The sequence below is a fragment of the Epinephelus lanceolatus genome, chromosome 4, assembly GCF_041903045.1.
Source record: "Epinephelus lanceolatus isolate andai-2023 chromosome 4, ASM4190304v1, whole genome shotgun sequence".
Taxonomy (NCBI): Eukaryota; Metazoa; Chordata; class Actinopteri; order Perciformes; family Serranidae; genus Epinephelus; species Epinephelus lanceolatus.
In genome coordinates, this window is record NC_135737.1 from 33,791,296 (window position 1) to 33,805,690 (window position 14,395).

Consider the following 14,395-nt stretch of genomic DNA (forward strand, 5'->3'; position numbering starts at 1 on the left):
TTTTTACGTTCAGTCAGCAGCCCCCCTCCTGATGACCTGAGAGGGTTCATTGAGTTTAGATTTGGGACACCCTACACTGTTTTCTACCTAACAGTAGGTGAATTATGAAACACATTTAAATTGTCTTTGTTCCTGACAGCAGGCTGTGTTTTTTTTTGTCATTAGCAGGTTTTTTTAATCTGCCCCGGCCCCGTGGAGACTATTTAAGATGTTGCAGTGGGTTCATTGTTTACGTCAAAGAGTTGTTGATGTTTTTACTGCCAGCCAGAAATTGCCACCCCCAGGCTCTGAGGTTTGGGTACTTTTAATACCCACTTCCTCCTACAAAGGTAACCCACCAATCACAACATCCCATCATTGACCTTCTCCCTCCCACATGCCCTGGTGCTCCAATCAAGGTTGAGAAAAACAGGTTTCTCTCTGCGTAGGGACCTCTTACAGCCCACTCTGCGTTTAGCCCGTTCAGACATATTTCCTCTCGTAAACTGTCCCAGGATCAGAGGGGGAGGCTGTAAACACATAGAGGGACAGCTTAGAAAGTTACACTCCCCAGTCCTTACCATGCAGTGAAATGGAGGGGGTGCATCCTACTTTTGGCTTTAAGTAGGAACTGCCACCACATGCTGGGTGAGCCTCCTCCTCCTCTTTGTCTATCTGCAGACCACAGTGTATTCCTTCAGTACATTTACACAAGGAGGGATGTGTTTGTGTGTGTAAATTGGGTCTGAAATACAAACAAGGGAAGGATGGTGCTGGATGCCAGTCAGCATGACGCAGGTTTTGTTAAACTTCAAAGTAAAGACATTGTTTGGAAAGACACGGCTTGTTGGTCATCATTCTTTTTATGTGTAACTCCAGCTTGTGTGCTGTTTATTCGCTGGTAAATGGCAGTGGTTTGTGCCTGTTGTTTGTAAGCAAAACATCTTGCTCTGGCTCTAAAGGTACCCTGTGAAACATTTGGTCACTAGTAGCACAGTTTGACGGTGTTTTTATTAGCGTGTCGCCATCTGCATGGGGTATCCTGCACATGCCCAAGGATGCAGGACTACATGGGTAAGAGGATACACATTTCTGCCAATATTTTGATTGACTGATGCATGTAATGTGGAGTCAAAGTTCACAAGGACGAGTTCCATGTGGAAACTTCAGCCACACACCGTTAGCACTGTATGCTGATGTTAGCACAACAAGCAAATTGGCACGCAAGTCAGTCACACTGTGTCGGGCGCAAATGACACGCCAAAGCTCTATGACACACCTGCAGGTTCCTGGTAAGCTACAACAGCAACAAAGAGAGAGTTGTTTATAAGACAAGGACAGGGTGTCAGCATTGCTGCAGCATAGTAGGGGATGTGAATAGAATCACATTTAACATGCTAACGCAGATTTGACAGCATCAACCAGATGTTCCAATCACTAGCCAGAGCACAACTCCTTATCCTCGCTGCTTTCAAGTAGCCTTTAGACACACAAGCAGAATGAGTTAAAACAATTGACCTTTTGCTAAGCCCCGCCCCTTTGTGATGGTTTGACAAGCTGTCGCAGTAAGCATGGAGCCCACACTGTAACTAACTGCACTCCCTGAGGAAATATTATCATATATTTGGAAAAATGAAACAGTGATTCCAGAGAGAAGCAGACAGAGGGGTCTACAGTCTGTGTTTGAAGGATATATCCAGGATGTCAAACTGACTCAGCAGCAACAACAGGTTAAAAAGACAAAGATAGTTAGAAGCTAAAGCCGAACTATAGGCTACAGATCACAGTGTAAAAGTGAACCACCACATCACTGCTGATCGCCACACAAGACAATGAATATAAAGGGAAACTTTGCTGATATTCAACCAGCTGTGTGGCATCACAGTGTGTGCAGATGAACGCTGTTTGGCATCTGCTGCCGCTGCCAACACCTGCACCTCCTCTGTCCGACAGGCAGGGATCTCCAGGGGAAGTCAAACAATGTTCATCTGCACACACTGCGATGACACACAGCTGGTTGAATATCAGCAAAGTTTCCCTGCTTCCCTTCACTGATTCCTGTACAGCAGGGTCGGTCTTTGTTTCACTGTTACAATCATTAAAAAGCAAAAGCAGCATGTGTATACATTCAGTAGGCTATATCTTCAGTAGCTAGCTAGCTAACCCTACACTTTTCAGGGTTTGATTTTGGTTTTGGAACAGGGAAGAAACGTATATCTTTTTCCAGCCTCTCCAGGTAACGAGTATCATTAATACATGACGTGCCCCAGGCACAACATTTAGCTCCAAATCCACAAAACCAGCCTGAAAATGAAGGAAATCTGAAACGACTACATTAGAGTCAGTGGAGCACAGCTGTGTTGTTGTCAGACCTTGGTCTGACAACAACACAGCATACAACAAATTAAAGTTTTTCCCGGTAGTTTACATGGGAAATATTCATTCTGAATGAGGGTTTACACGGGAGATCAGTTTAATCGCCTTTATTTGGGTCTGCACAAGGTTTGGGGCAGGGAAGGTTTCTGATTGGATAGGGGGTGGGGCAGTTGTGTTGTGTTACGTGTACCGGAAGAAAACACTGTAGTCCTCGCTCCGGTTAACAAGATGCGTGATGACGCCGTTCTTAGTGCCTTTTTCGGGCTTGTTTTGCTTATATTCTTGAAGCAGCAGTACGACAACAACCTTGTTCTGCTAATGCTTCATCTGTTGAGGAGGAGAAGGGAGGTAGAAGGTCGAAGAAGGGAGATAGAGGACCGTGCTGTGGCGAATGGAAACTGGTAAGCGCAACGAGTCCGACTGCTCTATCTCAGCCCGTTGCTATGCACGCTGTATACATCATTGTGCAAGAAGGGCAAGGAAACAAGCATGCGCAGAAAGAACGGAATGGCTGGAATCGGGTAGGAAGTGTATACAAGACAGAAAAATTCTTCCATTCCGGTTCTGAAAAGGAATATTCCACCCCTGTACACCCGATTAGATTTTCTTTTGGGTTGGCTGTTTTCATTCGGGTTGAGGTGTTTACAAGGAGCATTTCTATTCGGGTAGGGCTTCCAACCCGAATGCAAAAGGAATACATACATTTTGCTGTACCCAACTGGCACTGAACCGTTACTTCTGTGTACTGTCACATCCCTATTTCCTACTATTACACTGATCAGCAAGAGGCAATACATCCCAAGAAACGTAGCCATACATCAGCACAGGGCAGCAAGAAGAAGACGATTGCTAGCAAGCAAGGTTTTTTAGCAGGTGCTAAAATGGGCTTTGCAGATGTTTTCTAAAAGGAAGGAAATGCATGCAAAATATTTGTTAGGCCTCCAGCATACACACAGTTCATTTTGATGAGTGAATGTATACAAAGGTCTGTTTACAGGAAAACACCACAGGGTACCTGTAAGTGTTGTCAGCTAGTATAGGAGGCACAATGTGCAGCTCATGTTTGGATATTTGATATTCTGAACTCAAATATTCAGTTGTTTGTTTGTCTCCTTAGAAAGTTTGTCTCCAGTTGAGCGTTTAGACAAATCATAAGATTCTGGCTTCTTTTAAAGCTCTGTTCCACACATAATGGCATGATTGGTTTCCTGACCATGAAGACCAGCTGGGATGTGGTGTCAGGGGCCACACTGATTGCAGGCGTCATCCCCAAGTTTAAACCCCAGTCTGGAGACAGCGATACAGATTTGTTTTTGTTCATTGAGATGCGCAGTTAAGTCAGGTCCTGGACAATGTCTGACTCTACACTTGCATATATTTTCTTTTGAAAATGTAAAGATGAGATGCAGAGCAGATGACCTGATGACAAACAGTGATGTCCTACTGTCTCGCACTACGCAGACAGACCTACATCTGGTACAGAGCTCTACACACTCTTTCATCTCCCAGCCCGCTACATGTGTGTGTGGGATGGTGTATGCAGATGTGTCTGAGACAAGCTAATGTTGTTGACAAACTGTTTTGGTCTTGAGGTCTGTGTTGCGCTGCTAACCGTACTTTAGATGACTAACCACATTCTCAGCATGAACCAGTAGCCATTTGCGTATCCAAGGGGTGTGTTTTTTTCAGATTAGTGTCTATCATTTAGCTTCTGCTGGTTTCCTAACATTATTTCCAGCTGTTTTATCATGATCATATCCCCATAACCCTTAGTTTGTGTGTCTCAGTAGGCATGGCCGAGCAGAGGTCTGTTTTTACCCTGCTATGCAGTGTCCTACCATGAGATTGACCCGAGAACCTCTTTCCTGTCAGGATGCTCCCTCAGGGGGCCAAAAGTTTAACTTACCATCTGTGACCTGCTAAGCTCATCACTGCAGGAGGGCAAACTCTCCAAAGCCTGTCTGCTTGATTTTCTCATGGACATGACTGCTTCATGTGTCGTCCTGGGTTTATGTATTTTTTAATGTGCAACTCGCAGTTATTTAATAGTGGAGAGTCTTTGAAAGATAACTATGTGTACTTGTGGTGATGACACTTGTGATTTCTCTTAGCTATCATGAACATACTTGGGGAACAATCACTCAGAATTAGCTTGCAGGGCTGGGATTGTGCGATTTGACCTTCGTCATCCACCCAATTTTAAGTATTAGTACTTATCTCAGAAAAAAAAGCGGTGTGATACAGTTTATTGCACAATTTCTAAACAAATCCATATTATATGAGCCCTAAGATCTGTAAAATACAAACATATGAATTGTTGAAGTTATTAAAAGCAGTTCTGGTAATGTTCAGCCAAGTTCCTTTTTACTGTGGCTTATTTGCGTCATAAAATGCGTGTTAATCACATGGTTACAGGCAGCAGTGAGTCAGTGCGGATGCTTTTAGCATTATAGTCTGCTGCTAAATATGTAGACCTTTTAATGTTATGACAGTGAATGTCATAACCGGCTTACAAATGACCAAATAGTTTGACTGGATTTATAGCAAGTCTAAACATATGAAGAGTGGAAGCAATAAAACTTAGTAAGTATAAATAAATGGAATAATACTCATTAATTAGTGATAATAAAACAGATGTAATAAAAATTCATCTTGATTGAAAAAGACTGTAGCTTTATCTACAATGTGAAGACGCCTCATAGTCGTATAATCAAAATCAGAATCGGATGTATCAAACGTCGCAACATTTAACTTTTTCTTTTCTCACACAATATGTGAATAGTTGGACATCTGAATCCAGGATGAACGTGTACGCTGCTTGCTAGCCTAACATGTTTATTTTATGTGACCTTTCCTCTTCAAAATACAGCATAGCTTGTCTCACAACTGTTAAGTAAAAGCTGAATATTCTGGACAGGTTCAGCCTTCTGTGATTGGATAATTAGCCGTCGCACTGAGGAAAATGAATCTCAGTGATTATCTCAAAATGCCCCCCCTGAATCCAGCATAAAGGGGAACCTGGCTTTGACTCGGGTATAAAATGCAGATTGACACTGGCGAGGAAATTCTCAGCAGTTGCAGTAGTATAGGTCTATACATTATTGAATGTATCTAAGGATGTTGGTGAAAATCTATTGGATATAACCCAAATAGTGTTAAGGACTTGAAGCCAAACAGGGTGTTGGGTGTCGCTTATCAAACCCTGGCAAAGATGTTAAGTTCTCAAAGATCCTATTAGATTTCTGGTATGTGTGGATGAGGGTTGAAGGTTGACGTGGTCTAGGTAAGCTTGTTATAAAATACTGCAAGTTTGAGGCAAGCGGGTCATTATGTGGCAAAGCAGCCTTTTGAGTAAGGTATGAATACCTTACAGAAACACTGTGCAATAGTCCACCTTCCACCTTCTCTCCCCCTCTCCCTGAATCTCTCAAACACACACAACCAGCAGCTTTATCATCAGCGCTGCTGCACTTTGGGTTTCTATTGTCCAGTTTTTGATCAGGAAAATCTGTTCATGTGCAACATATTTGAATATCTCCAGTTGAAATGATAATAACAATATTTCCTTTTGAGAATATGTAGGCCTACCAGTGAGTCCTATTGGCAAGCAAGCAAGCATCTCTCTGTCCAAACCACGTAGGAAATCTGTGCACTCGAGATCATACTCAAGACATTATCACCTAAACGATGAAGGAGTGCTTGCCATCCCCTTTCATTTGGTAGTGGGTTTGCGGTTCGGGTTTGGGTGATTGATACACGCATATGTTTGCAGGTCAGGCCTGGTGGATTGGCTCTCATAACTGAGCTGCACATCACTAGTGTGGACTTTGGCGACCCCTTATGTCCCTTCCTGAGTCATAGGTACACTTAGCATGTTGTGCACATTAGTGGTGGAACATCATAATTAATTAGAGGGTGTCGATGAGATGTAAATATTTACCATATTAAAGGCTTTCTCAGGCCACTGAGTGTTGCTCAAGTGTCTGAAAACGAGGTTCATAATCCTGAAAGAGGACCATTATTTGGAGATTTGAGGTTTTCTTGTGACAGCAGCCATTGTTTGGCATTTAGGTCTGAAGTGTAGACAGGACCCTTGTCCTGTAACCAGCTCAAACCCAACCCAGACCACACCGCCCTGATGGTGGAGACAGAAAACCTGCCCGGGTCAGAAATAGAATCAGTAACAGCAGTAACTTGATGAGGAGACTGTTGGGACTTGAGAAATAAAAAACATTAAAATGCAGCGAAAATATTATGAATAGAATTCCAGCATTAGTCCACAAGCGACCCTCCGCTCAGGCCTTTTGCTCCTGGTGGGGGGTGGAGGAGTCGGGGAGCCCACCACAGACCCCCCCCCCCCCCCCCTCCGTACCGGGGCCAACCACAGGAATGCGAGCCGCTGTCAGGAAGCTGTAAAGTGCTGACGCGGAGGTCAGCGAGCGTTTACACACATGTGGCTTTACTTTCACAACTCCATCTTGCTGTTTCTCCTGTTCTCCTTCATCTGCTCCTTGTTTTTTTTCCCTTACCTTATCTTCCTCTTTCCCGACAACAGCCCCCCCAACCCCCCTCTTTCTTTATTTTTTCTTTTCTCAGCATGAAGGTTCATGGGTAGGTGTGCGTAGGGTTTCTCCTCCAACAGGTTGCATGTTGAACTGTAGGGCATCGTCATGGGATTTAGATGGAGGGCACTAAAATGACCTTAAGTGTGAAATAGCCGACTGTTTTAAATTTTTATTTATGTCATTTGTACATATAATTTCAAACCCTTAAAACTGGCAATATCTATGAACGTATGGTATTGTTATTAAGAGGGCAGCGTTAATATAATATAGCCAAATGACAGGTGTTTGCACTCAGATTAATGTAATTGAAAATATGTCAGAGGCACTGATGAGGCAGACTACAAAGCACCAATGCTAGAAACCAATTCTTAAACTCACAGATAACCAATGACGGCCAGAAAGGATTGGTGTGGTGTCGTTGTTACTGTTAGTACGAGTTAAAAGCCTGGCAGCCGCATGATGCAGCAGCGTTGAATTTAGAGACTGGACACCAAAACCTATTTCTTGAAGTTGATGGAGGATGTTCCTCTTGGGTTTGCCAAACAACCCGACACTGACGATTAATGGTAGCCTGTTTTGGCAGGATTTACTGTTTTCATCGCCTGAAAATGTTGAGCATCTGTTGCATAAAAAATGGACATTGTGCAGGTCCAACATGGAAAACAGCTTTAAAGCTCCAAAGAGAGGAAAACATTTGTAAAAGTAACCTGTACTTAACAGAACAGTGGTCAGTAAGACATATTCTGAGACTTAGACTTACACTCGAGTAGCTGACCAGATTAGCATCTGTTATTGCTTCTTTTTTTTATCTGTATATAGCAGAAAGGTGTTATAATAAAGGTGAGAAATAAAGAGAGTCACATGAATGTACGGACACGTCCAAGAGTCTACAGAAGTGATACTCAAGTTACCCCCATAGTCCAAATCTGGCCTGTGATAGGGTGCCATAAATAGATTTTCACTGGGATTTTTTGTACTTTTAATGTAAATAAGTTCACAGAGTGCATAGAAAAGCATAAAATAGAGGTTGTTTATCAAAAAAGTGCCATGTGAGGATCCAAGCCAAGCCGTGAAAGTCGTCAAATCCTAGAAATGCCCCTGTGTACTCCTGACCCGTGTGAGGCTGCTGCGACTGGTACGTGGCCTCCTGGTATTTTGTGAAGCTGTAAGATATAGTGATGCTATGAGGTAAATGCTAACATGCTCAGAATGATAATGCTAAGTGCTGACATTAAGAAGGTATGATGTTTACGATGTTCACCATGTTAGTTTAGCTGTTATCAGGCTAACATCTAACAAAAGTAAACACAGCTTAGGCGGATGTGATGTTGGCAGTTTTGCAAGAATTTGGTCCAGATATTATGTGAATAAATGACCCAATGATCATCAAGGTCATTAAGATTGATCCTCCTGGGACCATGAGTGTGTGTACTTAATGTCATTGCAGCTCATATGGCAGTTGTTGAGGTATTTCAGTCTGCACTGACGATGTCACTAGCATGGCAGGGGTTCAACGTGATCTCTGATAATGTAGAGGAGCTGCACAGACATGCCATGCACCCGTGTTTCTTCCTCAGTTGTGAACGTCCTGATTTCAGAAGCCGCTCAGTTTCGTCTTGACTGTTTCGAGGGAGCCCAGAAATTCCACAGGGCCAGATCCACCATGTGGTTCTGCTCGGCTTCAGGAAACACTGGCCGTGGACTGTAGTATGAGAGCAGGCGGCTCTCCGCTCTTGTTTTGACGGAGGCAGCGAGGCCACAGTTCCCTTCATCTGCTTCTCACATTCCACTTTCAAGCAGAGAAAACCTCTCACACCATCTCACTTCCAGTCTTCAGCTCCAGTTTTCACCACTGATATTAGTTATCTGTGTGTGCTCTTGTGCACGTGTGTGTGTGTGAGGGTACTGCAAATCTGGAATGCTCCTGCCTTAAATTTCATACTGGTATGTTTTTATACACATCAGACAACAGCTTAAAACATAATATCCTGATGCCTTTTGCTGCTTTTTCTACCATCATATTTTATTCTGTAAATGACAATAACACTGAAATACTGATTTTGTGGCAGATGCATTTTTTCGAGCCTCCAGCAGCGTTGACGAGGAAACTACAAATGTTAACCTACAAGCTTAAAGTTGCATGCTTCTGGTTGCAACTTTGCCTAAAGCACAACGTGTGTGTATTTCTCTCCTTTCTCCATCAGCACTTTCAGACCATGCTGAAGACCAAGCTAAATGTGCTGACGCTGAGGAAGGAGCCGTTGCCCACGGTGATCTTTCACGAGCCCGAGGCCATTGAGCTCTGCTCCACCACACCGCTCACAAAGGGCAGGACCCATGCTGGATACAAGGTAGGTTCACATGAACCTGATAATCCTTAAATCCAGCTCTGTTCCTGAACAGTAAATCTATAATAGCATTAATAGAAGCATAATCCAACTGTTTTTCCTTTTCTCTTTGGCCGCACACGTTTAATTCATCAACACACGAGAGTGAAGTTTTTGTGTCTGAATCACATCCTTTTAATAATTAATATTGAATGTGTGTGTGGGCACATGCATATGAGTACGTGCATGTGTTTTGGCATGGGTGTGTTTGTTTTCCTCCTCTCCCTGGCTCTGCTAAGTGTCAGATGTAGAGTTTGATCCAATGAGCTGTTTGACTATTCTCTATTCTCTGTCCTCGAAACAGAAAACAAACACAGCAACAGATTAAAATAGCAGCCACGCTCTGTTATTACACATAACACTTCCAATCCTAAGCAACTGAGTGCGTCTTTGTGTAGTCGCCTGCCTTGCGCCACAGCATTGTAAGCATAACAAATAAACCCGAAATGATTGTGGGCACATGTGAGACAACTTCAAGTGGCTGTGTGGGTTTTGTTTTGCACGTTAAATGTTGTTTTTGGTCACTTATGACGCACCATTAACAAGCATGTCGGAAAAGGAGCTGAAGCTTTTCCAAATAAACATCTCATATCTGGCAGTTGCCTTAAAATTTTAGTAAAAAAATTTTTTATTGAAATTATTGCCAAGAAACACACACATGGAACACACAGTCCCCATGCTTGTTGATTTTTGTCTGTGTTTGTTGGACCACCACACAGAAGAGCACACACACAGACACACTATCATGTAAAAGCAGTCACTTAGTATGACCTAGGCCTGTCATGATAATTAGACTTTAACTTATCATATAAATAGACACAACCTCAAACATTTTGCTGACCTCGTTGCTGCCTGTTGTGTTTACATACGTGTTTGTTTACATAAGAATGTCACGAACATTTGTCTACTTACACGAGTCCAAAGAAAAATAAGGCAACAGTGCAAAGATGACGCAGTGCAGCTTACTGGTAGCCTGCAGCTGCACTTTTGGATTGAAAGACATACAGCCCTGATAGTTATTAGCTTGCCAACCCCTTGCAACAAGCCAAAAAAAATCATCATTAGTAGCTTTACCCACCAACAACTTCATCCTTGACACAAAAAATTCACCAGCAAACCACCATGTTCCCAGGCCGTCCATTGCCGGGAGCCAACTACAACACACTGGTCAGATAACTGGTAACTAGCTTCACTAATCTTGTCTATTAGTCACAAGAGGCATCACTTGGTTTTGTTTTGGGGGACCAGACTTTGTATTCAAGGAGCAGTGTGTAAGGTTTAGAGGGATTTAGCAGCATCTAGTGGTGAGGATTACAGATTGCGACCAGCTGAAACTTCTCCCAGTTAGAATTCCTTTGTTGTTCTTTGTTAGGAGGTTTTTACCGGGAACCAAATTATCCACAGAGGTCTCTTCCTCTCCAACACAAACAGACCAGGTGATTTAAACCAGTAAAAACACAGAATTAAGTAGATTCACGTCCAAAAATCCCCCTAAATCCTTCACACTGGACCTTTAAGTCTCTGACAAATTTTGTGCTACTCCTACAAAGTACTATACTTTTATTTATACTTTTCTTGAATATATTGACTGCATTTAAATTAGTAAAAAAAAATGTTGAATGTTTATTTCATACTCCAATTCCAAAGTCTGCATATTCTTAGGAGTGAAAAGACAAAATATTTTGTCCACCAAAAGTAGTTACCATGACAGGCCTATGTATTTATGCATATACTTCATGAAATAGACATTCTCAAGGAAGCTAAGCAGCCAAAAGTGCTGAATCCTCATCAGCACTTCCCAAAAGCTCCTGAAGTCCAAATGAGAACATGAAGTGAAAGTCAGTAAGACAGCCTTTACTGGCAGAGCAGAGAAGTTCGGTCTGGCTGGGAGACATGGGAACACACAGGTTCATTGTCTTAAAGTCACGCTAAGCCCACACTAAGTTTTGTTGTAGTAGTCGTAAGTCCTGAATAACAATGTGATTTATGAAATAGGAACTAATGCTGTGGCTTTAAAAAATTAATCCAGTGAGTAAGAAACAGTACACAGAGCACGTTGTCTGTGGTGAGAGCTGACAGATGACAGCTTTCTCTCAAATAAAAACCTTCCTGATGATGTGACATTGTTAAGCTGATGCATTGTTTACTACAAAGCTTTGCACCTGTTACACTGCTCCTCTTGCTCATCCCCATGGCTCTTAACGACAGCGTTTATCCTGCCAGACACAATAAAATCAAGCAAGATTTTCTTATCCTGAACATGCTGCAGTGAAATTGTTTTTCTACTTTCAGAGCTTCTCCGACTCAAACCAGACAAACAGACCAGTTAGATAACACTCTTTACTGATGGAAACTGCATCATGTCTTTAAAAAAAGCTTTCCAGAAAATGAGCATGTTGTGTCACAATTCTAAAATTTTCTGACATTCCCTGAACGCACTGTTGCAACTGATGAGCAGCTCCACTCAGTGTCCTGACTGGAAATAAAGCCAACGCACTTCCTCTTTACAGAACTTCTCCATAAAACAAATAACATGGCTATGTGACAATTTGCACCTCGACCAGAAAGGTTATTAGTTGGCAAGATTTCATTGGTTCCTTAGTCGCACACAAAAAAAAACAAAAATTAAGAGCTGTGCCTTGTCAAAATAAATCAAAACATATATGACTGAACCATGTGGGACTTTAATTTGAAATGACAGACACAGAGCTTTACATCTGTCCCACGGACGATAGGCCTACACAGATGCAACCTCCTACAGCACAGAAAAGCCACAAGAGTAGCGCCCACTGTCCGACCTTGCGTTGTCCAGGCAGTTAAAGACGCAGCGTGTGTGCGGCCCCTAATTTCCAGGGCTGGTACCTGTGGTTATTCCACAGGCTAGTTAATAACATGTCGGGCAGGAAATCCAAAGTGTGGGATCATTTTGAGAAGGTGAAGGACGAACCCAAGGTGATATGTAAACTCATCTTCATTGGTCGACTACAAACATGACATATCATCTGAAACATGGAAGTAGCTACATGCCCATTAGCCACTTAGCACAATCATTACTGCTTTGCCCACAGCGTCATTAACAGGCGGCTCGCTCAGTGTGTGACGTGCACTTGTAGATAAAATATAGGCCTATATTAATGAAGGTTCATTAGTACGGTTTTGTATTTCTCTGTAATGTAGCACAGTTTCTGTGTTCTTGAAGTGAAACCATTGTGTTGCCCTGCCCAAAATATATAATTTCATAATTACATTAACATCATAAACATGCGAACAACTAGTCGACTAATGGCCCCAAATGACGAATAATAGCCAACTAGGAAAATTCTTAGTCGGGTGGCAGCTCTAGTTTTTAAAGGACCAGTGAAATGGCAATTAAAGCGTCTTTAGTTTGAAGATGCTCCACCTACACTTCTCTCACTGGTATTGTTACATGGGAGAAATGAAGTGCTTAGACCTTAACACGATTTTCTAAATAATATCTAAACATACACATCCTGGATACTGCTATGTTGCCTACTACAACCCATGAGATAAGGGACGTATGGAGAGTGATTACCCGTCATGCGTTGGAAAATGTTACAATTTTGAGATGGCATCCCAGCTAACCAGCTGTTTATCCAAAGTAAACAGTGCAATGATGCACAGTTTTTCAGTGGCACTCAAGGTAGCAGCGACACGCACACACACACACACACACACACACACAGAGCAGCCTCTTGTGGCAATCACTGCCATGATAGAAGATAAATATTGATATATTGCCTAGGTGCATGCTGCACTGAGCTGGACCTGGACTCCATCTCTGTCTGGTGTGAATCCCAGCATCCGCTCGCTGCCTGCTCCTCTCCTCCACTCGCCACTCTTTCCAGCATTACCGAGAATGCCAAAGCCATGTTGCCATGGATACCACTACGACTATTCAGCAGAATACCAGCCGCACAAAAAATTCATTTCCCTCATCTGTTTGCAGCCTCCTTGTATGCGAGTCTGTCGGCCTCGCCGCCTGCATCTGTTGGCTTGTGTAACTTCCTGTCTGAGTCACTACCTGCCTGTCTGCATATCTGTCTGCCCACCTGCCTCAGCACCTCTGCCTCTACTGTTAGACCTCAAAGAGACAATATTTTCCTTTCAAGGGAGAAAACTGAGGAAACAAACGTCTTTTTGCGCTGCTTCCTTCTTGAATTTCATAACATGATACCGCTTATTATGCTCATGCAATGTGTAATATTCCTTCTCTTTCATTTCTCACCCCGCTCTCCTTCACGCCGTTCTCTCCCAGCAATCAGTTGTGATCCCAGTTTGCAGGCAGGCAGGAAGGCTGGCTGAGGGCTGCTGTCCCTCTGCCAAAGCTAACAGCTAGCAAGGATGAAAGGCCACCTCTCATTGCCCTGCCTGGCCTGCTGCTGTCAAAGCAGTCCACTTCACATCCATTGAGAAAATGTGTTCAATGCACTTTACGGCCGTCCCAGCTTCGCAGTTATACTTAATGACAAATGATGAAATTACTTTGGAGTCTACTCAAAATACATCTCAGCTCCTTATTTGTGATTTCATTGTGTTTGAATTAAATCTACTTTTCAAGAGTAAAAAAAAAGTACATAACCTTTCATTTATGCTTTCCCTCTTTACGTCTCTCACAAAAGAATATGCGGTTCATTTTGACTCAACCTATTGTGCCTTTTCCTTATTTTCTGTTATAAATATGATGTTTCAATGTCGGATATTAATATTAACTTAAGTTTTAGAGGCTAGAGTTTCAGATAATGAGGTTAACGTGTGTAAAAGTAATCCCTGGGAGCAAAAACCTCAGACGTCAGGACGTTCGGAATACTGTGTTTCCACACTTTCAAGACGAGCTGATGTCAGCCCATGATGGTCATCTGCTCTTGACACACTACTAAAACTGTGAATTACAATACGTACACTGCCACATGATTTGATCGACTGATTTTTCTTATTTTGTGTCATGCACGCTTACATGTCTCAAACCCTCATGGGTTTACAAGACACCATTACAGTGACGTTGCAGTATCAATCCAAAGTACGTGCTATTTTACAGCTCAGTCCAGAAACATAATACCCTGCCTTCTT

At 42.6% G+C, this 14,395-nt stretch overlaps 1 protein-coding gene across 1 annotated transcript in view; it reads left to right on the forward strand.

Moving 5' to 3' along the window:
* The window catches only part of pid1 (phosphotyrosine interaction domain containing 1), a 45,037-nt gene that overhangs the window by 7,022 nt on the left and 23,620 nt on the right, over positions 1-14,395 (forward strand). Inside the window, exon 2 of the mRNA XM_033630348.2 lies at positions 9,125-9,271. Coding sequence (XP_033486239.2) covers positions 9,125-9,271 — 147 coding nt within the window. The remainder of the gene's footprint in view (positions 1-9,124; positions 9,272-14,395) is intronic.